Raw genomic sequence first — 25,564 nt, 5'->3', positions numbered from 1 at the left:
GGAATAATCGTTTTCAAGTCTAGTGACGATCAAATAACCTTATTTACATTGTTCGTGAGCAAACCGATCTGAGGGGACAAGCACAAGCGACGCCATGCAAATAGACGTTGTTTCTGCATTTAACTTGACATTTAATAAAGGATGGTTTCATTCATGTGCCATCACAAAATCAATGAAGTACTGACCTTTTTTGCTCCAGAAGTGCGCTCTATTGCTGCATCTCGCCTATGTCTTCCCAGAAGCATAGACTTGCACTATATGTGATTGATACAACTATGCCAATTGTAAAGTGGGGATAAACGATAAGATAGATAGATACTTTATTCATCCCCGAAGGGAAATTCACATTTCCAGCAGCATCCCTGAGCTGAGAACAATACAATAATAAAGCAAAAATAATACAATATACAAATACCCATTGTGACGTGCAAATGACCACTGTAGCGTAGAATACATATTGCAATAAAATTCTGTAATATGCAATGTAGGGGGTGTTGTTTAATGTGGGCTTTTACTCTGCCGGGTAGAGTTAAAGAGCCTCATGGCATGAGGAAGAAAAGATCTCTTCAGTCTGTCCGTAGTACAAGACAGTGACAGCAGTCTGTCGCTTAAACTGCTCTTCTGTCTGGAGATAATGCTGTTTAGTGGAAGCGATGGATTGTCCATGATTGACCGCAGCTTTTCCAGTGCCCGTCTCTCAGCTACTGTTGTCAGGCTGTCCAGCTCTGTGCCCACAACAGAGCTCGCTTTCCTAGCCAGTTTATTGAGACGAGAGGCATCCTTCTTCTTGACGCTGCCTCCCCAACACGCTGTCGCATAGAAGAGGGCGCTTGCCACAACTGTCTCATAGAATATTTTCAGGAGCTTTTTGCAGATGTTGAAGGAGGCCAGCCTTCTGAGGAAGTAAAGTCGGCTTTGCCCTTTCCTACATAGAGCTTCTGTGTTGGCAGTCCAGTCCAGTTTGTTGTCCAGCTGCACACCCAGGTATTTGTAGGTCTGGACAAATTCTACACATTCTCATTTGATGGTTACAGGAACCGGGTGAGTTCTAGTTCTCTTGAAGTCCACCACCATCTCCCTGGTCTTGGTGGTGTTCAGGTGCAGGTGGTTTGCGTCGCTCCATCAGACAAAGTCCTGAATCAATTTCCTGTACTCCTCCTCCTGCCCATTTCTGATACATCCCACGATCGCAGTGTCGTCGGCAAACTTTTGCACATGGCAGGACTCAGAGTTGTACTTTAAGTCCGATTTATACAGAGTGAATAGGAACGGAGAGAGCACGGTCCCCTGCGGAGATCCTGTGCTGCTAACCACAGTGTCCGATGTACAGCCCCCCTGTTTCACATACTGGGGTCTGCCTGTCAGGTAGTCTGTAATCCATTCTACAAGGTGTGAGCTAACTTCCATCTCTGTCAATTTCCTACTCAGTAGCAAAGGCTGTATGGTATTAAAGGCACTGGAGAAGTCCAAAAATGTAATCCTCACAGCCCCCTTAGCCCTATCCAGGTGAGAGAGGGATCGGTGTAACATGTATACTATAGTATCCTCCACTCCCACCTTCTCGTGGTAAGCAAATTTCAGAGGGTCGATGGCGTGACGGACCTGTAGCCTCAGGTGGTGCAGCAGCAACCGCGATAATATGTGACTTGTAGAATTCAACCAATACGCATTAGGCTTTTTTTAGAGAGTAAAGCCAGAGTTTTTGTCCATCAAGCATCTGTCAAGTTAAGTCACATGTATTTGTATAGCACTTAATCACAAAATGTCTCAAAGGACTGCACAGTCCGCAATCACACCACTCCTTGATCAGAGACTTTCATACAGACAAGGAAATACTAAAATAGAAAAACCTTGAAGGGGGCCCACAAGTGGTAATCCCCCTTGTACCGTCCTACAAGTCCAGGATCTTTTGCGGCATAAAAATACACTAGATGAGGGAAATTGTGCGTGCACTGTAATGCACACAAGTAAACAAATGAATTGTGTTATGCTATTGAAAAAATAGATGGATAATTTATACACAGTAAAGGATATTCACTTAACACTGGTATTTATGGAATGGATTAACTCAGAAAATCAAGAGAATACCCTATTGTTAATAATGTCTACAAAAAGTCATGCAACTCGTAGCAGGATTGTGTGATGGACAACATCAGCCAGTGCCTTCATTTCTTTTTCTCCTCTTACCTCTTTTTCCTCTCTCGGCGCATGTTATCACCAACCACGTTTTCCCCATGCGTGTTTTCATCGCCCTCGTTGATGTCATGATGTGCTGTGTGTGTCCCCCATTCAATGCGGTCGCTTGGACCATTGTAGGCGGGTGTTTCTAAAAGACAGAAGAACCTATCACCCCTGGTTCAGGTACAGTAAAAAGCTGCACGAACGCTTGACTTCAGCAGTCAACTGGCTGAGCATGCGGTCGCTGTACCTGTCCGTGCATAGAACACTAGTGCTGCTCTGTGCAGGATAAAGCGGAACCAGGCTGATACATGGTCCCATAGTCGTCATTTTAAGTAGGAGAACATGCACATGAAATACAAAATGCATGGGACTGAAACTTGAATGGAACACTCCATCTTTGGCCAATGGCATGCTGGGCAATGCATGCTTGAAAGAGAGCTGTGCTGCTTTAACTCTTTCTTGAAATACAGCAGACCCCCGGGATAAGGCAGTAATGAATGAATGAATAAAAACTTTATTCGAACATTAAAATAAAAACGGAACAAAAACAATAACTCAACAATCCATTCTAAAGTGGGGATAGTAAGGTGAAATAATATACAAAACTTACAGTACTTGGGTTAAGTGTTCTGAATCCCCGGTAACCCTGAAAAAACATTAAAATAACTAAATAGTATATCGTAAATTATACTATTGTGTCATACACATACATATGATTAAATACCATTATGAATAAACATATAATGAAAAAATTTGTTATAAATGTCCTGTTTGTTGTTTTGTTTGGCCATATTTTGAATCTATGCAGTTGCCTTCTTTGTATGCCTTTATTATTTCAAGCTTTGTTTCCTTAAATATAATAATTAGTAATGTTTGCTTTTTCCTTTAGCATCACTGCACGTCTTGGGGACCTGTAGCTAATACAGTGGGACCTTGCTACTTTTTTTTTTTTTGCATTTTTGAAGGGGCGTCGCTACTTCGTGGTTCCACGTTTGCGGGTTCAGAGCTTCGCAGGTCTAAAAAAAAATTAATAAAATAATTCCCCCCCCCCCCCAAAAAAAAAAAAATTAAGCATTTTTGAAGGGGCGTCGCTGCTTCGCGGTATTTCACTTTTTGCGGGTGGTTTTGGTCCCCATGAACCACGATAACCGAGGGATTACTGTAAATACAGTACACAAAAATAACTCGCAACGTCATTTCAGAGCACACAATATTCTGACTTGAACAAAAAGAGGGAAAGGCGTTGTCGGAGGGAGTACAACCAAAAGCGTATCAGCGTTTACTTGGCGCTTTTTTATGACCCAATAGCAGACCTAAATTTTATATGAAGTCGACCCATAGCAGATTGGCAGCATAGAGTCTAAACTGGCATGCAAAATATGTTGTTGATGTTGTGTAGTGGGTAAAATGCTGTAAAGCTGGGTGGGGATGCCGTAACCTGGGGTCTTCTCCACAGAGTCACATTAAAATGCGGCTCAGAAACAAAAAAAAGATGGGAGATTAAGTCAAGTCCAATTTATTAATCACAAAAATGTCTCAAATGACTGCACAGAATTACAATGATACAATTACCTGATCTTAAACCAACAGATTACAATGCATGATGGTCCTGCTTCCATTCAATCATCAATTTCATCAAAACTTGGCTTCATTTTTACTATTATTGTTGCAGGGATTAAAAATATTACAAACAATTTCTGGAACTTTTTTTTATTAAAATCCCATAATCCTCAATAATTTGTTGCTCTGTCTTTTAACTCATTCATACACTGGAGCTAAAATTAAATTTTCAAATACTCATTGATACTCTTTAAACCAGTGTTTCTTAACCTGTTTGAAGCCCCAAATTTTCCGTTACTATCAAGAACCCCCCTAACCACATATGTTGATTGTAGTATTGGAGAATTGCACACTTAAAAAAGCAGCCAACTTGGTTATTCGATTACATCTTTTGAAGCCACTTTTGTGCTTTGGTGTCCTCACAGAAACTTCTGGGCAACTCTTTGCTAAAGCTGGAGGGTGACGACCGCTTGGACATCAATTGCACTCTTCCTCTCACCGACCAGGTCCCATCAAAAATTGTCGAAAGATGGCTGCCAGTTTAACTTTAGAGACTTTTTCCCGTCACTGTCCTCAGATCGTGCTGGTGGGCTCCGAGGAGGGCCTGTACGCACTCAACGTCATCAAGAACTCCTTAACCCACATTCCTGGCTTGACTGCCGTGTTCCAGATTCAGATCCTGAGGGAACTCGACAAGCTGCTGATGATTACCGGTAAGGCAATTTGGGGCCATTTACGAATTGTAATCCTCCAACTCACTTTAATTAACAAGCCGTTAAAGTTTGTTTTAATTATCCTCATATGCTCCTGTATATGCCGTACTTAAATGTAATTCTTGTGTCTTAAGTTTTTCAAATGGCATTGCATACTTTGTAGTAGATAACGTCAAGTTTGTGCATGTGAAATGTAGGTATGGGAGAACGGACACAAAGTATCTGTATCAGTGCTGATACTGGCATTTTTTTAAGGTACTGGTACCCGAGTTGCTGTTACAAATATCATCCACTTTACTGTAGCCATATAGCAATCCGGAGCTGCACTTCAATGATGTAATATTTACTAAAAATAGTATAATGGGATTTTCAAGGTTTATAAATGTAGGGATGGGCGCCTACAGATACCAGGTATTTGTACTAGTATCAATAACTGACTTTTTAAGGTATTGGTACCTTCCATTGGCTATTTACTAATCCAGAGCAAAAATGAATTGGTGATAGAACATCGATCAATAGCAGAAAGGCCTCAAGCTCACACATTTAAAAGTAGGGAAAGTCGAGTACCGATACTAGGTATTTGTAGCAGTGTCCATTCCAGCCTTTTTTTAATGTATTGATACTCCTGTTCCTGTTAAAAGTATCACCCAGTAGCCATTAACTCATCCGGAACTGAAATTAAATACATGTAATATTTAGCAAAAGTAGTATGATGTGATTTAAAGATATCTTTTTAAAGGTTCAGTCATTCTATGTGGTATCAGTATCGATGACTACTCAAGATCAGAGTTGCGATCTGAAAAAGGATATCAAATATCCCTGAATAAAAGGCAGCTCAAAACATGTGAAAATAAAACAACAATGAAAATAACATACTTCCCAACCCCAACAATCCCATAATTTTGCACACAAGCTTCAGAGAGGCACAGAACGATCTTGTTAAGAAATAAAAACCCTAGGGAAACCCATTTAAACACATTTTGTACTGAATGTGTCCAACAGGAGAGGATCGAGCCCTTTGTTTGGTGGAGATCAAGAAGGTTAAACAGTCTTTGTCACAGTCTCATCTTCCAGCTCCGCCTGATCTCAACCCGTTCATCTTTGAGACTGTGAAGGGGTGCCACCTCTTCTCCTCTGGAAAGGTCATACAGAGTAAAATCGATCTTTTTCAAAGATAAATGTAAATTATTAATAGTTTTTCTCACAGATTGACAATGGGATCTGTATCTGCGCTGCTATGCCCAATAAGATTACGATCCTGCGACTTAACGAAAGTCTCAATAAGTTCTGTATCAGAAAGGTAAGCCTACGTGTAATTGAATCTCCGTGTCTGATTGTAGGAATATTCATTAATTGTGTTTATTTTTCTTGAAGGAAATTGAGACCTCAGAGCCCTGCAGCTGCATCCACTTCACCGGCTACAGTATTATCATCGGAACCAATAAATTTTATGAAATTGAGATGAAACAGTATGTGCTCGAAGGTTTGTGATGCACGCACCACATTGTAATGCTCTTGATAGGCGATCTAAATTACACTAGAATCCCCTGAAACGACATTATCCTGTTCTGGGGTAGGGATCTCAAGGTGATATTAAATGAAATGAATGAAAACTATTAGAACATTAAAATAAAAACAGAACAAAAACAATAACTCAACAACAAAATAATATTACATAATATGTACGAAAAGGGGTAGTCAGAAGCAAATGCTTATATTCCCTACCCCTTCATCTTCCCTATTAAATACACCAATTATATAACAACAATTGTAATAATATTAATAATAACAGTTATAATATAACAGTAACAACAATAACACAAAATTAACCATAGTTCTAGATGCACTATTGCCAATCTCTCTTATCACTCATTCCCGATTTTCTTCATCTCTGTAGTCCGCCAGGAATGTTTTTTTGTACTGTAAATTCCGGACTATAGAGCGCACCCGATTATAAGCCGCACCCACCACTTTTCAGGTAAATTGCCACTCTTGTACTTATACAAGCTGCACCGGTGTACAAGCCGCGTGCGCCCGCATTAAAACTTGTGACACAATCACAAGTTTATTTCAGGCCAGGCAGTAAATTCCACCATCGTAATCACATTTTTTTGGTTTGAACAAATTTATTGACACTAATAACAGAAAACAATCATGACAATCTCAACAGCAATTAAGCACATTCACAATATTATATTCCAATATGACGTTTTTAACAGCAAACACAATGTGAGGTTTGAACAACCCTTCTCGAAAATCGTATTAGCAATCAAGCATATTCACAATTTCATTATATAACATCTTTGTTAGTGTCAATAGATCCGTCCAGGCCAAAGTCGATTGTCCTCGGTCTGAACAAATCCACCGACACCAACAGCAGCAAAACAAACACGACAATCACAACAGCCATCAAGCATATTCACAATTTTTTATATCTGACAATATGACGTGACGATATGACGTTTTAACATTTTTTTCTGACATTTTCAACATCAATTAAACAATTTCAGAGTTATTTTCTTTTAACAGTAGTTAACCAGCGTGTAAAGGGCAATACTATTGTGCAAGGGCATAGCTCTGCCATCCCACCACTCCATCCTGGATCCACAGTTGGCATCATGAATGGATAATGATACCCGTAATTAAAGTATGATGCAGACTTGTAAAGTCCGGGTCCCGTTGAAAGTAATCCAAGGAAACAAAATGTATATTTCCAAAGTTAAGGGTGGGAAAAATATATATCCACTATTGTCCGCTGCGACAACAGACAGATCTACCGGTAACTCTTTTACTCACTTCCCATCTGCCCGCGTATGCTCTGCCCCTTCTTTTTGATTCGTCCGTAAAACACATAACAGAATAAATCTCTAAAATAAATACATTACAAAAATATACAGTTGCAAATACATATTATACATGGTTACACATATTTCCGAAGACAGACGGTACACCGAGAGAGTTTTCAAAGCTTTAATAATAATAATATAACTTTCATCCCAAACTGTTCCTTTGAAAGGTACCAACACGCTAGTAGGATCACGCTCGCAATGTATCAAACGTGCTTGTTAAAAAATAGCATCCCGTAATTGTGGAATTCACGGCAGATCGTCTACAACTTCCTCCTGATATCTGTCGCCATCAAGGGCGACTTCCTCATTATCGGAACGTACCTTAACTTTACAGACAATGTATGCCTAAACTTAGAGGTTACAGTCTTTCCTGGCGCACATATTCTACTGGTCTTAATCTTACCTTTTATACTCCTCCGCCACTGGTGGCCGTTAGAAAAATTCCATAAATTGGCCGCTTCACTGAATAAGCCGCAGGGCTGAACATTTGGGAAAAAAGTAGCGGCTTATAGTCCGGAATTTACGGTATTTAAATTTGAACAAGTGAATAGTTGGAACTTGTTTGATCTCGTCTTGTAAATTGTTCCAAAGTTTGACTCCACACACAGACACGCACATACTTTTCCTGGTGGTTCTCACCTTTGGGATTATGAATTTACTACACCCCCTTAAGTTATAATTTCCTTCTTTCCGGATGGATGTTTTCTGGCACTATGTTTTTGTTGACCTTAAATAGCAGTTGTGCAGTGAAAAAGTTTACTAAATCATCTAATTTTAATAATTTGGACTGCAGGAATAAAATATGAGTATGATCTCGATATCCTACATCCTGTGTATGGCTCTAATTGCACGTTTTTGGAGGATAAAAAGGGGCTAGTGAACTTTCGGAGACCCAGACTTCTGCACAATATGTTAAGTATGGCAGAACTAGAGAACAATATAATAAATACAATACATTATAGTTTAAAATGAATTTGGCTTCATTCATTATTGAAATGCTTTTAGATACTTTAGTTGGTATGTGTCTGATGTGTGTTTTCCAGCTTAATTTATTGTCTATTATGACCCCTTAAAACTTCATTTCTGATACAGCATCTATTGTCATATGGCGGTAGATAGAAATCTATTTTTATTAGCTAATGTCTTTCAAACCCTTGGTGCCCCAGGTAAAAATGTTAAGATATGCATATTAAACATTGGTAACACAATAGTAATGAGTAAGTAACACTTCTATGCAGTGTAGGCTGATTTGTAATTAAATGGGTTGATTTGTTAGTGAATGGCATTATACATTGGTACACGTGAAAAAGAAAAAGGATGTTATGACTCGCGTGCTGGACCTAAATGCGGACACACAAGCAGCTCTGATGGGGTAAAGGTATATGACAAAAATGGATCAGCAGAGGGAGGAGGGAAGATATTTAGCAACAAAAACACAGTCCAAAAATGAATGGTTAGAAAAATACAAGGAGTCTCTCTTAAGCACTGCTGGATCCTCACTCACTTTATTTTTCTTTTGCAAGCTACATTTCCATGGTTATCATGTTTTTGCTTCTCTTATTTGCGTCACTGCAAATATCCCATATTAGCAATGGTAATAATGTGTGTGCATTCTTTGCATTTCTTTCAGGCTTCTCATACCAGTATTACTTCAAATCTTGGGACCCATAGATTAACAAATTAAAGTTTGTTACTTGCAAGTCTGAAGAACTAAGAGAGAGAAATGGGGTATTGCGGGGGTTAGTTCAGCCAATAGCATGTCAACATCTTCATTATAATTATTTGATGTTGACCAATGGCACACGGCCTCTTAGAGACCTACGAGGCACGTTACTTGCACAGTCATATTCAGAAACACCACAAAGTCAGAATTTTTAAGGTTTTTGGGCTTGCAAATTAATTTTTTTGAAATGCAGTTACAAAGGGACGAAAAAAGACCATATTCCACATCGTAACGTCAAACATCGGAAGCTAGGAACGCCGTAACGCAAGGGTCTACTGCAGGGGTGTCAAACTCATTTTAACTCTGGGGCCACACGATAGAACAAACATTCTGTGGGGGGGGGGGACTAGTAGATTAAAGAGAAAGAAAAAAGAGAAATAAAGAAATAAGAGAAGGAGGGAGGGAAAAAGAGAGAGGGTGGGATAAAGAAAGAGAGAGGGAGAGAGCGTGCGAAACAAAAGAGGTTAAAAGAGAAGTTGTGAGAGATGGGGAAAGAAAGGGAGAGGAAGAAAGAAATCTAAAGAGAAATACATAAGGAGAGAAAAGAGAAAAGAAAGCGCAAAGGAGAAAGAGAAAAAGGAAAAAAAGAAGTTAGAGCAAAATAGGTTAAAAAGACACAGAGAGAGAAAGAGACAAAGACCAACAAAGGAGGAGAAAAAGAGACACAAGGAGTGAAAGAGACAGACAGAGAGTGGGAGAAAAGGGGTGGAAAAGAAAGAGAGAGTGAGAGAGAGAAATAAATACAAGTACAGTGTCTTTGTGAGAGGCACCTGGCTTTGGCAACATCATGTTGACATTTCAACCTGCAGCTTGTTTTTCTCTTGCGCTTCTCTGAGTTTTGTCTCGCGGGCCAGATTCAATCCCTTAGCGGGCCTGATCTGGCCCGCGGGCCACCTCTTTGACACCTGTGGTCTACTGTATTGTGCATTCATTTCATCGTAAACCACTTGACTGTTTTTGCAGAGTTCCTGGATAAAAACGATGTGACCCTGGCCTCAGCGGTTTTTGCCGCCTCTTCACACAGTTTCCCCATCTCCATTATTCAGGTCACCACCGGTCCCCAAAACGAGGAGTACCTGCTCTGCTTCCATGGTGAGACCTTCTCGAGTGCGATGCCAAAACAAATCTATAAATTCCGCTCATTTACGTCTCCGATAGGACTGCCACCGGCTTGTTTTATGCAAAGGTGCCAATAAAAAGGTTTTTATTGCAGAATTTGGCGTGTTTGTGGATGCATATGGCCGCCGGAGTAGAACTGATGACATCAAGTGGAGCCGCCTGCCTTTGTCATTCGGTCAGTAAATCTGAGTTAGGTTTTATTTACACTCCTCTGTTTACAATGGCGTGTAATATTAAATCACGTTGACATTTCAGCTTATAGAGAGCCGTACCTGTTTGTGACCTACTTCAACTCACTGGATGTGATTGAGATTCAGGGGCATTCTGCTTTGGGGTAAGCATATTAGCTGTTACGGCATTCTTGAGGCTAGAGCTAAATATGTAATTTGTGACTTCAGCACAGTTGCCTGCGTTGGTGTAGTATGCCGGTGCCTCTCCCCGCCATAATCTTGTATATTGGCAAAAATACCACGTCAGTGTACATATTAAAAATAGGCTTACTGTATTTTTAGACTGTGAATCATTCCTTTGTGTAAATGCATGATTATGTGGGTATATTGCACTTTTTTCAGCAAAGTTATTGAAAAATAAACTATGCTCAGATATGGCACAGAGGCTGGGCCATGAAGGGGACTAAATTATAAATGATTTACTAATTTGATTTTAACGATCTGCCAATACAGCCTAACACACGTCCTTTTCACGCACTCAATTTAATGAAATACATTGAAAATTCCAAATAGAATAGGGTAAGCTCAGAAGTACAGTGGAAACTCGGTTTTCGACCATAATCCGTTCCATTTCTTTGTACGAAAACCGATTTGTACGATCACTGAAGCCGTTTTTTCCCATTAAAAGTAATGTAAAATTGTTTTAATCCGTTCCAACACCCTGAATGTTTATCTTGAATATTTATCGTAAAGCTAACCCAGGCTAATCGTACGTTCGCGTTAGTAGCGTAATCTTCCGTACGAAAGATTACGCTAACATGAACGTGTAAAAATAAAAAAATCAGGTCGTTTACACGTCATTTAGCACCTGGGTCTCCACAACAAGTGGTGAGCGGTTAAAGGATAAAGAAAAGAATTATGAATAGGATTTCTTACCGGTCGGCAGAAGCCATGCTGTATTCCTGAAAGAAGGGAAACTCGCACACCTTCATATTCTTCATATTTTGCTATTATTTCTTTCTTAAATGCAATAGTTGTACGCACTACTCCTCTTTTTACACCTGTAGCAACTTTGCTGCTTGCACCAACCTTCTTCCGAGGCATAATTAGGGGTTAAAACACTCCCTTCACCACTTTTGAAAAATAAAAACAGATAAGGAGTGCGCGTTGCCGTGACAACAGTTCTTCACAAGGGGTGGGGGCAATCTACACTCGTGCGTCGCCCCCTAGCGTCGCCCCCTAGCGTACCGGCGTTCGAACTCCGATTTTTTGAACGAAAAGCGAAGCAAGAATTTCTCGAAATTTTTGGTCGAGAAACGATTTGTTCGAACTGAGAGGCGTTCGAAAACCGAGGTTCCACTGTATGTTTTTGTCTTCACTTGTTATTTTATTTTTGTAGCAAAACAGAAACTTTTTTCTTTGATAAATAAAATGCATACAATTATGAAGCCGTGCCATTTACATCCATGAATGCTGATTTTGAGCGCAGTACACATAGATGTGCAGCTATCATGCTTTTAAAATGCACATGGGGACACAAGGGACACACAACTGATATGTGAGCTTGTTTAATACGAACAATTGGGACCAATCTTGCATGTGGTCAAATAATAAGCTTTCATGTAAGACCTAATTGAAGTCATGATCGATTCGTGAACTCTCAAATCTCGTGCAAACATTTGAAAAAGAAAGAAAGAACAGAAGCTGAAAACATTGTAAGATAGGGACGCCACTCCATAGTACACATCACCAAAAAAAGCCAACCTATGAATTTTTTGAAAGCATTTCTTACTGCCTGAAAATTTCAGTTAGAAACAAAAATATGCTATTTTAATAAAATGCATTTAAGAAAAATGTATTTTTTTCTCTCCTATTAATCAAAAAGTCAATTTCTGGCTTGTTCCAGGTCCCACTCGTACGCTCACCTGGACATCCCCAACCCACGCTACCTCGGGCCAGCCATCTCCTCCGGCGCCATTTACTTGGCCTCATCCTATCAGAACAAACTGCGAGTGATTTGCTGCAAAGGCAACTTGATTCAAAACCAGGACGGCGGAGGAGACGTGCAGCATTGCGGCTCCGGACGCAGGTGAGGGAAATTTGTTTTGCATGAATGACTCACAGGGAGAAACTTTTCTTTTTGCTTTGGGTTAAAAAAAAAAAAGGCGTAAGAGTAAGAAAATTGATCACGAGTTGTTGGGGGTGATTACACGGCTTGGTAGAGTTTGGCACTGCAGGGAACACGTTTGCATGAACAGTTTTTGATGGCTAAGGTTGGTAAGTTTTTAATTCAGTGACCGATGCGTTTTCCCTTTTTTCCAGGAGGAAGAGATCATTTTGTTTTTGTTATAACTCGTAAAATAACTTGAAAATAATTTTAATATCATATGTTCATCTGTGAGAAAGATTCATATTTGAATAAAGACTAAATATGTCATTATTTGATTATCTTGTGATGTGACTTATGTCTTACAGTAGGATGAAAACTTCTAAACTTTAATGGATGTTTGTATGGTTTTATTTAAGGCTAACCTTTTTTTTTTTATCATTGTAAATTTGGACGGTGTAGTTACTTATTCCCCCCTGCCCTGTCATTTTGGGGGGAAAACTAATTGTGATTTTTCAGACCCGTTTTGCAATTTCGATGCGATTTTCGATTTTGAAAGAAAAGTACTTTTTTGGTGCTTGTTTTTTTTTTTTGTTATTTTGTGAGTACGTAACCCTCCTGTTGTCCTCAGATCAAAATGACCTGCCACTGTGTTGTTAAAAACCCTGAAAAATCCCCTTGCTTAAGATTTTATTCAGCAGAATCAAGTATCATTTATTAATCACAAAATGCCTCAAAGGACTGCACAGGCCACAATTACACCACCACCTTAGACATGCTAAATGTTATGACTTTAAAAGGATTGGTCAGAAAAATAAAATGTTGTTTTGATTCACATTTCTATGTAAGCTGTATGAAAAAGTACAAAAACGGTCCATAAAATAAAGACACCACTAGCGTTATTCATGTCTAGAACTTTTAAACTTAAGAAGACAGCGCTCTCTTCTGGGGAGTGTTGTTATGATTGCAGTCTGCTCACACAAGGCTCAAACTGCAGTATCTTGCGATTACACAATCACACTCCGTCAGATTCAGTTAATCGTGCAGCCCTACTGCTTACTGAATGTTGACATGCCCTGCCTGCAATCCACTGGCAACTGATTCACGTCGACCTGCTCTTTGCCAACAGCCAGCTAAGATAAAATCCAGCTTTCTCTGGTTGATAAAAATGTGCTGATGTTGAAAGCTCTTTTTGCTTTGTGCCCTGAGATGTTCTGCTATTTTTATTGTAAGTTGCATCAATTTTCGGTAGATCAGCTGAGTCGACGAGTTTTCCGTCCTTCGTTGCCTCATTTGCCTTACAGACTCATAGCAGGTCTATAAAGCAGTCAAAGTATACATTTGTATCTGCTTCTGTTTTCAAAAGAAAGATGGATTCAATCTATTCTCTAATGCAAATCATCGTTTGTTTGTTTTTTGTGTGTGTGCATGTGTACTCATTTTAATTGCTAATCCATCAGTCGGGAGAAGTAAACAAATCAATTTGTGTTACTGCGGTGTCTTCCTTTGAAGAATGCTTTTCCCTTTGCTATTCCAAGGAGTAACATCACAATTTATTCTAATCTGTGAATCGAACTTAATCTAATGGAGCTCAGCTAAACTTCTTGACTCTGACTTTCTTGGTTTTAAAGTGCAGTATTCCCCGAATCCATTCCATAATAATTAAATGAATGAATGGTCTTTATCGCCATTAAACAATAGTATAACAAAAAATGGAGGGCCTTTTCTTTCAGTGCAAGTAAAAAATTAAAAACATATTAAGTTGATTTACATAGTGGATGTCACAGTAATGGCAGCATGGAGGCGCAGTGGTTAGCGCGTGTGATGCACAGTTCTGAGGTCATGGGTTCAAATCCAGCTACCAACCTTCATGTAGCGGAGTTTGCATGTTCTCCCCGTGCTTGCGTGGGTTTCCTCCCACATTCCAAAAACATGTATTTCAGGTTAATTGGCTGGTCAAAATTGTCCCTAGGTGTGAATGAGCGAGCGAATTCTCTTTCCCTGTGTGCCCTGCGACTGGCTGGCAACCAGTTCAGAGTGTCCCCTGCCCACTGCCCGAAGATGGTTGGGATGGGCTCCAGCACCCCCGCGACCCTACTGAGGATAAGCAGTGCAGATAATGGCTGGATGGATGGATGTCACAGTAGTTTCTATCCATATATACATTTTAGTAAAGTCATGTTTATTTGTATAGCCCTTCATCAAAGGGTTAAGAGAAACAAGAAAGAGAAAACGGGTAGTTGCATAGTTTATTTAATTTTTTTATTCATTCAATGTTATACTTTCTTCAGTATTTAGTTTGACCTTTCTCCTTTCAAACTAAGCATTTAAAGTGACAACTGTTGTTGAATACATGCGACCGTGATCTCAATCATATATTGACAACTGCAAACAATACCAACATAGAGTTTACATTATATTGAGTTTATGTCCTTCAAAGTCAGGTTCATTATAAGGTACACAAAAGTGTTGTTTTCCTCGTCTTTCTTTTTTGCATGTATTTATATCTTTACATACTGAATAAATAAACAAAATTATTTTAAATGGAACAAAGAGCAAGTTTGAAAAGTCTCCCTTTAAAACGTTTATAATTAATCTTTTAGCGATGCAACCAAAAAATGTAAAACAGCATTACCTTATCATTTGTCAGATTATGAACACTGTTTTTTCAACAGTGAAAGTCCAAATCGATTTTTCAAACTTTCACAAAGTTCCAGCATATGCGTCATCCGGTTACTCTTTAAATCTTTTGATGATGATACCACGATCCAAAATATTCGTATTTTCCTTTTCCTGTAAGTCTTGACTCCCTTCCTCCCTAACAGCCCGAACAAACGCGGGCCCCCTTCCTACAACGAGCACATCTCCAAAAGGTTGGCAGCTGAGCCCGGCACGCCCCACCGCTACCGGGAGGCCCGCACCGAGTTCCGGCATGACAAGTCCCCCAGTCGGCCCCTGGAGAGAGAGAGGTCCCCGGGCAGGATGCTGGAGAACCGGTTGGTGGCGTCACCCGGCAGAGCCATGGCCGACCCTCGTTTGGAACGTTCCCCGGCCAGGGCCATGGGGGCGGACCCGAGGATGGATCGTTCTCCGGGCCGCGTAATGGACGTCCGCAGGGAGAGGTCGCCCGGTCGCTATGAGGAGCGTCAAAGGCTTCACACTGGTTCTGGACGCACCCCCATCAACCCTGCTCCGAAGGTCTGTGTAAAAAAAAAAAAAAAAAAAAACGTTTTCCAATTTTTAAACGTCTATTGCTTATCAAATTAACAGGGTTCGTACGGATGCCTGATACCCTTAAAATGCTTGAATTTTAATGTGTTTCAAAAATTAGTTGAATTTTGGGTGAAGTGCTTGTAAATGTTTCAAATTGTTGCCAATAAGTCTACCTAAAAATGAAACCAACTTTGCTCTCTGGTGGGTTTGAATTGCCATTACATTTCTTCATGATCAACAGCAGCTGGTATTAGTTTATATAGCATTGTCTTATGGAGCGTCATCGCCCTATACGGGTCGCACCCAAAAGGAAAGGTGCAATGTTACACCAAAACAGGGCAGTACGAACTCTGTATTAGTGCATGGATTACGTATCATTTATGGACATTTATTATTGGCCGTGCAAAAAATTAAGGTAATTTCCATGCCCTGTTTACGGCCGTACCATCCTGAGAACGCCTGATCTCGGTAAGCTAAGCAGGGTTGGACCTGGTTACTACTCGTTTGGGACACTGCCTGGGAACACCAAGTGCTGTAAACAGGTCATTTGGTGTACGCCTCTGCTGCAGCAGCACTGGCTGTAGTCATCAACAGCTTCATCGACAATATCAGGACAGATGGGTTGTATTTACAATGTGGTGCTTTTAGGGCCAGCATTGTCCTACAGACAGGGCAGAGAGCAGCCGATGAGTTTCTGGACTGTGTTGATGACTCCTTAATATTTTTATCAGTAACTGATTAATCTGATCTTTATTTGTGACAGGTATGGGACCAGTCATCCGTTTAGAAGCCATATCGCCTCCATCTTCAGGAGAGGCTGAAAAAGCAGAAATCGGAGAAGAATTCATGAGAAAAAAAACACTGCCACGCCTTTCTTTTTAATCGACATCCGTGCAGGCACGCCCCACACAAGAAATTCCAGGAAGTAAGAGGTAGCTCTTCGGAGAGTAGATACACATTTGGAATATGAACTACTTTTAGAGCAGGGTATGTTTTTTGTGTTCTCCTTTGGGTACACGTTTGAAAAAGCCCCAAATGAATGCAGTTTTGCAAGCAATGCTCCGCTGTAGCAACACATTTCTCACATTAACGGAGAAAGAACTTGGTAGCATTTTATTCTTCTGCGCTTCAATCACGAAGGGCCTATTACAATCTTTTACTGCTGAACTTCTTCGGATAACCAGAGTTCTGAAACAAGGATTGGAAGAGGATAGGTTGACAGAAAAAAAAACAGATTACATTACCCATATTGCCGAGCAGCCGTGAAGCAGGACCTTTCTAATCACCCCTCAGAACGGTATCTAAGTGTAAATAGACGAGACTTAATTTTATACACCTATATAAATATATATTGAGAAGGAATTTCAAGGCTGGACAAGCCGTGTCTATTTTTGTTAAATAAGGAAAAAAAGTGATAACTTGCCCGGTTGAATGTTAAATCCATATTCTTTTAATACGTCCAAACGTGTCTAAAAGTGAGTGACGTCAACGGCATAAACTCCGCTGAAAAAAATCCAGGCGGCCTCGTTAGTCATTGTGAGATCAACTTGAGTGTTTTTTTCTGCTTCTGCCTCATTCGGTTTGTTTTTTTAATCATTGAAATTAACCGGGGAAAAAGACCCGATGTGTTTGCACATTTCTGAAAGTGTAAAAATGCCTCTAAGGCTCCAATTGGGTTTAGACCGTCGTCGTGCTTGTTTTTTGCATTTCTGTAAATTCTAATGTGACCTGTGACATGTGTTACATTGTGTTTACGAGAAGAATATTCTGTGTTTTGAGGTTTTTTGACTCATGTCAATCCAGAAAAGATGCTTAATCATTAACTTTATGAAACATTGGTTGTAAATTTTCCTTGAACGTGTTGAAGTCGATGCAACTGGTCAAGGTAGTTCAATTCCTGCCTACCTCCGAATAGTGAAACTTCGGAATATGTGTGGGCGAAGCTCCGCCCCATCCGAAGTTTCACTGTTTTCTCTTCTCTCTTGTTTTTATGCTTTTAGGATGTATATTTTCATTTCACTCAAACACAATTGCTTCAATGCTGGATATAATATTAATGTCTGATAATAACAAGTTCCCTGTTGAGATTTTGATCACAGAATATTAAATATATCCCCTCACTTTTATCTTTGGTTTGTGATTGGTGTTATATTTATACATAAACTGTTCTGGTTGCCTATTATGAGACCATTTTAATACCTTTTTTTTTTCCCTGACGCAGGTGGTTAAGTGATCCAATAATGAATATTTAATGGAATTATTATATTATTGTTGCCTCTATTATACAGGGCTGTTCAAAATAATAGCAGTGCAATGTTACTAACTAGAACAGGGATGTCAAACTCAATTGCACAAGGGGCCAAAATTCAAAGCACACTTTAGCGGGCCAACCAGGATAAATATTTATTGAACACACTTAAACTAAATGTTTTTGGAACATAAATATTAATAAAAACAGACAAGAATATTAAATTTAAACCTTAAATCACTTATACAGTATTTATTATTCTGCTGTAAATAAAAATATCTTGTTAAATTATACAACTTAGAACTTAACTTAAACAACTTAACATTAAAATAACATTCAAATTCCTTTGCTCCTATGTCAATGTATATATTACAAAAAAACCTTAAATATCCCAAAAGATTTTGCTCTCCTTAATATATCTCCTGTCAAAAGTAGAAATATGAAAATGCTACACAAATTATTTTGTAAAAACGTCACAACATTCTGAGAACAGGGAGCCTGATATGCTTACCTTTGGCGCAGACGGAGTAAGGCAAGAGATGGGAGGGAGTGCTTGCACTTTTTGCATAGCTCCACCCATCCCTCCCACTCACCCAATCAAATAACTTTTAAGTTCTCTTTCGGTGTTTGGGCGTATTTACAATTTGTTCCGTGGATTCATCAAAAAGTATCTGAACACAGATTATATAGTGAGCTTTTTTTGTGTGACACCTTGACTGTAAATTGTAGTGAAAACATGCCCTATATATTCTGAAAGTGCTGCTTTGAAATTCAGCTTTGGCTTGGCTTTGCTTGTATCTGAACAGTATCAATGTTTCAAGTTTTGAACGAGATGGAGAAATTTTGCATGCAATTAAATTTGTCTCTGAGCCATAGGTACTCATAGAAAGAGCCATATCTGTCTCGCGAGCCATAGGTGTAGTATAGTATACGTCATATATGAAGGAATAGGTACAGTGACTAAAACGTCAGAATATGATGTTCAGGGATGAGACAGGGTTGTTCATATTGACGGGCCATTAATAACAATAATGTAAAATGGTCTTACGGGCAAGATATGATTATACGGCGGGCCGGACGTGGCTGCCGGGAGTTTGACACATGTGAACTAGAATATCCATTTTTTAGGATGTTAATATAGTCAAGTTACCAGTAGGTGTAGTAGATTCTCAGAAAAAAAACAATACCCAGCATTCATAATAGGCACGCTCTGAAGGCTGTGCAATTGCAGAGTGGCAACCGCTCTATGAGTTCTTTAATTTTAGGGAGTGAAAAAAAACAAAAAACGGGTGTGAATCCGGTGGCGACTATTTAAGGATGATGAAGCTAGGTCAGGGTGAACATGCATTTGAGGAAAATGGATCGTTCATGACACTGCGTTCTTTGATAAAAAGTTGATTGGAGGGGAAGAACCAATAGAGGTGCAAAAGATGGTTGGCTGTTAGCTAAAATGATGTCCAATGCCTTAAAATGGGTAGAAAAACCAGAGACACGTGGAAGAAAACAAGACAACTATCAAAATGAACTGGAGAATAACCAGAATGGCAAAGACTCAGCCAATGATCCGCTCCAGGACAATCAAACACAGTCTGCAGTTACCTGTAAGCTCTGTGACAGTTAGAAGACGTCTGTGTGAAGCAAATTGATTTTCAAAAATCCCACGCAAAGTCCCTCTGTTAAAAAAAGGCATGTGCAGAAGAGGTTACCATTCGCCAAAGAACACATCAACTGGCGTAAAGAAAAACGGAGGAACATTTTGTGGAATGAAGATCGTAAAATTGTCCTTTTTGGGTCCAGGTGCCACAAACTGTGTGTGAGATGAACTCCAAACTCGGAATTTAAACCTCACTACACATTGAAGACAGTGAATCATGGTGGTGCAAGTATCATGGTCTGGGCTTGTTTTTCCCCACTCTGTTGTTGGGCTCATTTATCGCAAACTAGGCAAACAGTTTATGTTTTCAAGGTTATATTGCCTTATGCCGAAGAAGACATGACCCTCAACACACCAGTAGACAAGTCTTGGGTCCAAAACTAACAACACTTAGGTATAACATTTATGTGATAGAGTGGCCAGCCCAATCTCCAGATTTCAATCCAATCGAGAACTTTTGGAGTGATATCAAAAAATGCTGTTAGCTACGCAAAACCAAGAAATGTAAATGAATTGTGGAATGTTGTTAACCAATCATGGAGTGAAATAACAACTGAAAGGTCCCAAAAGTTGGTTGACTCTATGCCACACAGATGCGAAGCATTTATAAAAAATATGCAACTAAATATTAGGATTGCTAAATCCTACCTTTTCGGAAATACAAAATAGTTCATACAGTCATTAGGAGACTCAGCTATTTTTTTTGAACCCACCCCTTTCAACTATTAGCCCAATTGCACAGTCTTCGCAGCGTGACTATTAAGAATGCTGGGTCTTGTTTGTTTTCTGAGAATTTACAGACCTGCTATTATTTTGAACAGCACCTTATATTTATATGCTCTAAAAAGATGTTCAATAAAGTCATCTGGAGTTTGCAACAAAAGATGAAACGCAGAGGTAAGAACCACCCGCATGGCATTTCCGCCTGACGCACCTCCGCCTGTGCCAAATAGGAGGGGTAACTTGCAGGGTCATCAGTCGGGATCCACCCTTTATTGATGTTTAGCTCCATTAATTCCCGAACATCTCATGGTGGTGGAGCAAACAGCAGGGACGTCTCCTTGCACCCACCCCCGGGACCCCTCTTTTCCCCTCGACCTGTCCTTCCTTCTCAGCGAGAAGCTGGCTTTTCTCCCCTTTTCTGCCAGGCCCCTGATTGCCCTCTTCATTTTCGCTCCACTCACTCCAATCTCCTTGAAGGAGGCCTTGGATGGTTGTTCCGACAACCCTGCAGCCAAGCTCCACAGGGTCGATAGATGTTGCCCGACCCGCTTCTCGACACTCTGCTACTAGCTCCGTTCATTTGTCTCTTTTCCTTTCATAAGCAGCCTCCAGTCCTCGGTCAACTCTGCCGGGATCACTGTCTTGCTTGCAGGGGACCACAGGATGACGTCTAGCATCAGAAAGGTTATGGTCATCCCTAGTAGGAACATTGAGGTCCACGCTTAAGTTCAACTCACAAGACAAAATGAACAAATCTCCTGAAAAGAAAAATGGATGACATGCTGAAGCCAAAGGCTTAGAAGCGATACGTCCCTAAAATAATGCCTCTTTTACAAATAATTCAAACGAATTATATCTTTCATCATAACAATCATTTGATAGTGTATTTAGAAATAATTATATTGTTGGAATCTTCATATATATTTGACAGTTTGGGGTTTTTTATCCCCATACTCTCCCCCTTTTAATATAATGTTTAAAACCTGAAACAAATAGATATTTTCTCCCCAACATTTTGAAATGGAGAAGTAAATTCCAGAACAAGTGTAAGAAGTGTCCTTTCTTGAGAGACTCGGAAAAAGCTTGTTTTTTTTCCCTCCTATTGTATGAACAAATCATCCAAACTTCATAGCTTTTAAAACATGTCATAACATTTAATTTTGAATACACGATTATTCCTTGCATTTTTTTTCACCACTGTCATAAAACGTAACGTGTTCTTGATAATTGGCAGCTTCGGTTCCATGGTTATCATGTTTTTGCTTCTCCTTTCTGCATCACGAGAAGCTTTGGACACACAGCGCATAAATACAGCACAAAAATCTTTGGCGTATCGGATGATGAATCGGACTTCGAAGGACATTAAATAAATTGTAACTTTTATGTTGCTATTGTATTTGTAGTTGTCAATAAATGATTTGAATCATTGCCGCATGTATTCACAACATTGTCACTGTCAATGCTTCGATTAAGCTGAGAAAAAGTCGAACACAATTTAATACTGCTAATTCCTCCACACCCTTCTCATCTTTTGAGCCTTGACCTATTTTCATGCCTACATTGCATTTTTTCTTTCCTCATGATTAACAGCAGCTGGCATTAGTTTGTGTGCCGCTGTCATGTTCGTTTCCAAGGAGTGCAAGATGCAGGGAGGCGTTCAATGAACGAGAGCAAGAAAATGGAAAATACAATGGTGAAAACAAATTTATGCAGTGCAGGAATTATGAACATTCATTTTCAGCCAAAATGATTAAAGGTAGCTTTTCCCAGTGATGAACTTCTTATTTTAATGGTACGAATTGGAAAATTTGCATTGAAAATCCTTAAAAAGTGTTTGAATTTTGCCACGAAAAATGTGTGTGAATTCCGTAACATCAAACCTCTTTGTATTCACAAATTCAGGGCTACCGATGCCTATAAATGTCAAATTTCCTTCTGTCAATTCACAGGGTTCGTACGGGCGCTTGAAACCCTTGAAAAAAAGTTGAATTTTGGGTGAAGTGCTTTAAAATGCTTCGTGTGTTGCCATTGCCATGTTTCCTGGCAGTCTGACTCCATAGCAATAAATGAAGAAAATGTTTTCTGAAGGTGCGTGAAAATGATACCGACATGCCTGCTCTGGTTGATTGTCATTATGGTGTTATGTGACGCCTCACCATCCCCTATTGGTTGCACCCAAGAAGACAACTCTATTTAGAAAACCGGTTCTTTGGGCTTGGCTCCCAAAGGGCTCCTCAGATTTTTTTATTAATTAGTAAATCCATATGTTTCCAAGCGATCCCTGAAAAACACATGACGTATAAATTAAAATATTCACAGATCTACAAAAAAGAATTGGCTTTTTATAGACTGAACAGATTTAAAGTTGTACAATAACACACAATCTCGGAAAATGCAAAACAACATAATGAATTTAAAATAACTCTTCAGTGCTATAAAAGGTAAAATGCAAAAAACTAACGATTTACAATTGTATTTTAACCAATCAAGATACAGCTCCAGTGATAAACACGCCAAAAATATAAATTGAAATGAGTAAAAGCAAAAGATCAGCAGTCAATACCATTAAATGAGTCCAAATTTGTCTTATTTTTCTGCTTTGATAAATACAGCACTTTCTTTTTGTCCTCCGTATAGAACTCCATTATTACCCATTACCTATAGAGCCCTTTCCGTCTTTATAACAAGTGTGACGTAGACGAGCTGTGCGTGCATTGTTAAAGCAGAATGGCAGAATTCATGTCAGTTTATAGCAGTCCATTGACACAAAAATATCATAGATCCTAAATAGGAACAGCTCAAAATAGCATGTGCTAACGACAAGATAGCGAATTAATTTTAGTCATAGAAGGTACTGGAAAAAATGGCCTTGAAAGAGCTTGAATTTGGCCATGAAAAAGGTGTACGGATCCTGGCTCCAGCCGGCCTTCGGCGAACGGGTTACCGGCCTGTAGGCTTTGACGCCCGACATCGCGGCCACCATTTGTTCATGTCGGTTGGAGAAGCCGGTTGTATTTTTAGGCACGTGGCCACATCCCGGCGGGGAGGCCACAGTAGCTGCTCACGAATTGCAAACGGAGGAATAACAATAGAACGCCTTTCTCCCCTACCAGGGTAACAATAACCCCGCTCACATTATGTCTGCCACTCGACACCGCCGACATCTGCCGCCGGGCCGTCAAACGGCATTCGTTTTGACAGCGTCTCGATTTAGCCTCCAGGCCTCGCCCGTTTTTCGCACACTGTCGCTTTTCTTGACCCGAGAACATCCGAGAGGACGTGTTAACGCATCGTAAGGACGTGTTTATTTGAGACAAGCGGCTCGTTGGTGACAGCAAGCATGCCGATACGTGGTTAAGGATGCTGGGGTGGTCTGACTTTTTACACCGAGTAGTATCTGAGGTACTACTGAAAAAAAAAAAAGGCAAATCCGGTGACGTTGGGAAATCGATTGGCTAATTTGACTTATTATTTTAAAAATGTTCTTCTGAAATGTGAAGAAATATTTCAAATAGCATAATGGCCCGGGTTGCAGGGAATTCTACTCGGGCAAAGTTGTTGGGGACGTGGTTCGTTGAAAAAGTGCCAGGGAACCACTAGTAAGCGCCAAAAGAGCAGCTCCAGAGCCGCCAAGAAAGCAGATGTTTATCGATTTTGTTAGTATTTATTGGGGGTGCCTTGACACAAAACCTAGCTAAAGACCCTCACGGAGGCCTAAAGTACTACTGTGTCAATTTTTGCTAAAATTGGTTCAGCTGTTTCAGAGCCTATAGGTCACATACAAACACACACAAATTTATAGAGTAGTTTAGAAATACCTCATACATAAATGATTTAGCTGAAGTGTTTTTTTAATGTATTCCAACTTCATTTGCTTGTGCGATACAATAATGACTACATTTGTGAAAAATAATGTAGAATTTAAATTGTTGTAAATTTTACTCTTTTGGGGGGAAATTTTCTACTAAAAAATATTATTACTTGGAATAAACATTAGTTTGATATGGCAGATGGCAGTTTCGCTCGTTTTACAGTTTTTATTGTTTATTTTCTATATTTTCAACATATATCAATATATAAATAGCATTTTACTGCATTTCATTTTGATTTGCTTTTGTGAAAATAGTATTTATATACCAAAGCCTTATCCTCCTAATGGTATGTAGCTAGAGTCAAGACACTCATGTTCACCAAACATCCATTCCACTATGCTCTTCCCAACCTGACAACGAACATTAAGCCTACAGCACAAAGGATGAGTTGCTGTGGCATACAACCCTTTATCAACAAAAAAGCCCGAAAAACTTAATTCATATTATATCAAATAAATGGTGTTCATTTTCTGTATTTTTTTGTTCAAGTGTTGTTTCTACTAAAATAAAATCAATACTAGAAGTAAACAACATTAGCATCATATGGAAGACAACAATTTTGCTCATTTTACATATTTCTAATTTTTTATATATTTTTACTACATTTTAAAAGTGTTTGATATGAAGATATAAAATAAGTAAGATTCGATTACTGTACTTTTTAAATGTTTTTTCATCTACTGAAATAAAAACGATAATTTAAATGAGCAAAGATGTTTGATTTGGCACATGACAGACTCATTTTACTGAGTATTTTTTCTATTTTTTTTCTTAATTTAAATTTGTTTTTAAATCAATATTTGAATATATGAAATATATCACATTAAAAATGAGCATGGGTTGAAACGGAGCCATCGCAGAAAAGAGCAGTCTGGGCCTTGTTCAATCCAAAACAACAAAGACACTCGAGCTGGATTTACACATGTGGGAGGAGAAGCATCACATACTTACACTCTCTTTTCTATTTGTTGTTCTCACAGGATTTGATTGATAAAGTTTGAAAAAGACATGAACATGATTCTAACATGTTATAGTGTCTACCCCTTAATAGGAATTACCCAGCGCGTGTTCCTGCATGGTGTCAGTATTGAATTTAAGTCGTTAAAAGGCAAGAATTACTCCGCAATCAGGAAACTCTCATCAGGTCCGATGTCTAAAATGAACACCAATCTCCCACGTAATGATTTGAGAACCAAATCCGTGCGTAATATGCATTGTTGACACAGCCAAGCCAATGATTAACCTTCAGCCTGCTATGTAAAAAAAAAAATAAAAAAAACGAGCACGCGATTCGGTGCACGGCAGTCGAAGCATCTTTTACCTGCCACTTCCTAAACAGGACATCGTTTATAAATATCATCCAGTGGAGACGAGGGCAGGGAGGCTACAAAAGGCCACCCACCTTCTGCCCATTGTTCACTGGCATCCTCGC

At 39.4% G+C, this 25,564-nt stretch overlaps 1 protein-coding gene across 5 annotated transcripts in view; it reads left to right on the top strand.

Moving 5' to 3' along the window:
* The window catches only part of cita (citron rho-interacting serine/threonine kinase a), a 75,095-nt gene extending 57,334 nt beyond the window's left edge, over positions 1 to 17,761 (top strand). For 4 of the 5 annotated variants that reach the window (XM_088337945.1, XM_088337946.1, XM_088337944.1 and 1 more), the window contains 11 exons: positions 4,167 to 4,247; positions 4,319 to 4,454; positions 5,457 to 5,596; positions 5,662 to 5,754; positions 5,829 to 5,937; positions 9,990 to 10,118; positions 10,240 to 10,320; positions 10,401 to 10,479; positions 12,222 to 12,404; positions 15,248 to 15,620; positions 16,399 to 17,761. In XM_088337945.1, the coding sequence (XP_088194071.1) occupies positions 4,167 to 4,247; positions 4,319 to 4,454; positions 5,457 to 5,596; positions 5,662 to 5,754; positions 5,829 to 5,937; positions 9,990 to 10,118; positions 10,240 to 10,320; positions 10,401 to 10,479; positions 12,222 to 12,404; positions 15,248 to 15,620; positions 16,399 to 16,422 (1,428 nt within the window). In that variant the 3' untranslated portion in view covers positions 16,423 to 17,761. Of the gene's footprint in view, positions 1 to 2,316; positions 2,362 to 4,166; positions 4,248 to 4,318; positions 4,455 to 5,456; positions 5,597 to 5,661; positions 5,755 to 5,828; positions 5,938 to 9,989; positions 10,119 to 10,239; positions 10,321 to 10,400; positions 10,480 to 12,221; positions 12,405 to 15,247; positions 15,621 to 16,398 lie in introns of all 5 variants that reach the window. The other variant, XM_088337941.1, reaches the window with a different exon arrangement.
* Positions 17,762 to 25,564: the final 7,803 nt, after the last annotated feature.

The sequence above is a fragment of the Urocampus carinirostris genome, chromosome 6 (genome assembly GCF_059441175.1).
Source record: "Urocampus carinirostris isolate Australia breed hairy pipefish chromosome 6, RoL_Ucar_1.0, whole genome shotgun sequence".
Taxonomy (NCBI): Eukaryota; Metazoa; Chordata; class Actinopteri; order Syngnathiformes; family Syngnathidae; genus Urocampus; species Urocampus carinirostris.
The sequence above is the reverse complement of the archived record's forward strand: the minus strand, read 5'-3'. Positions and strand labels throughout refer to the sequence as shown.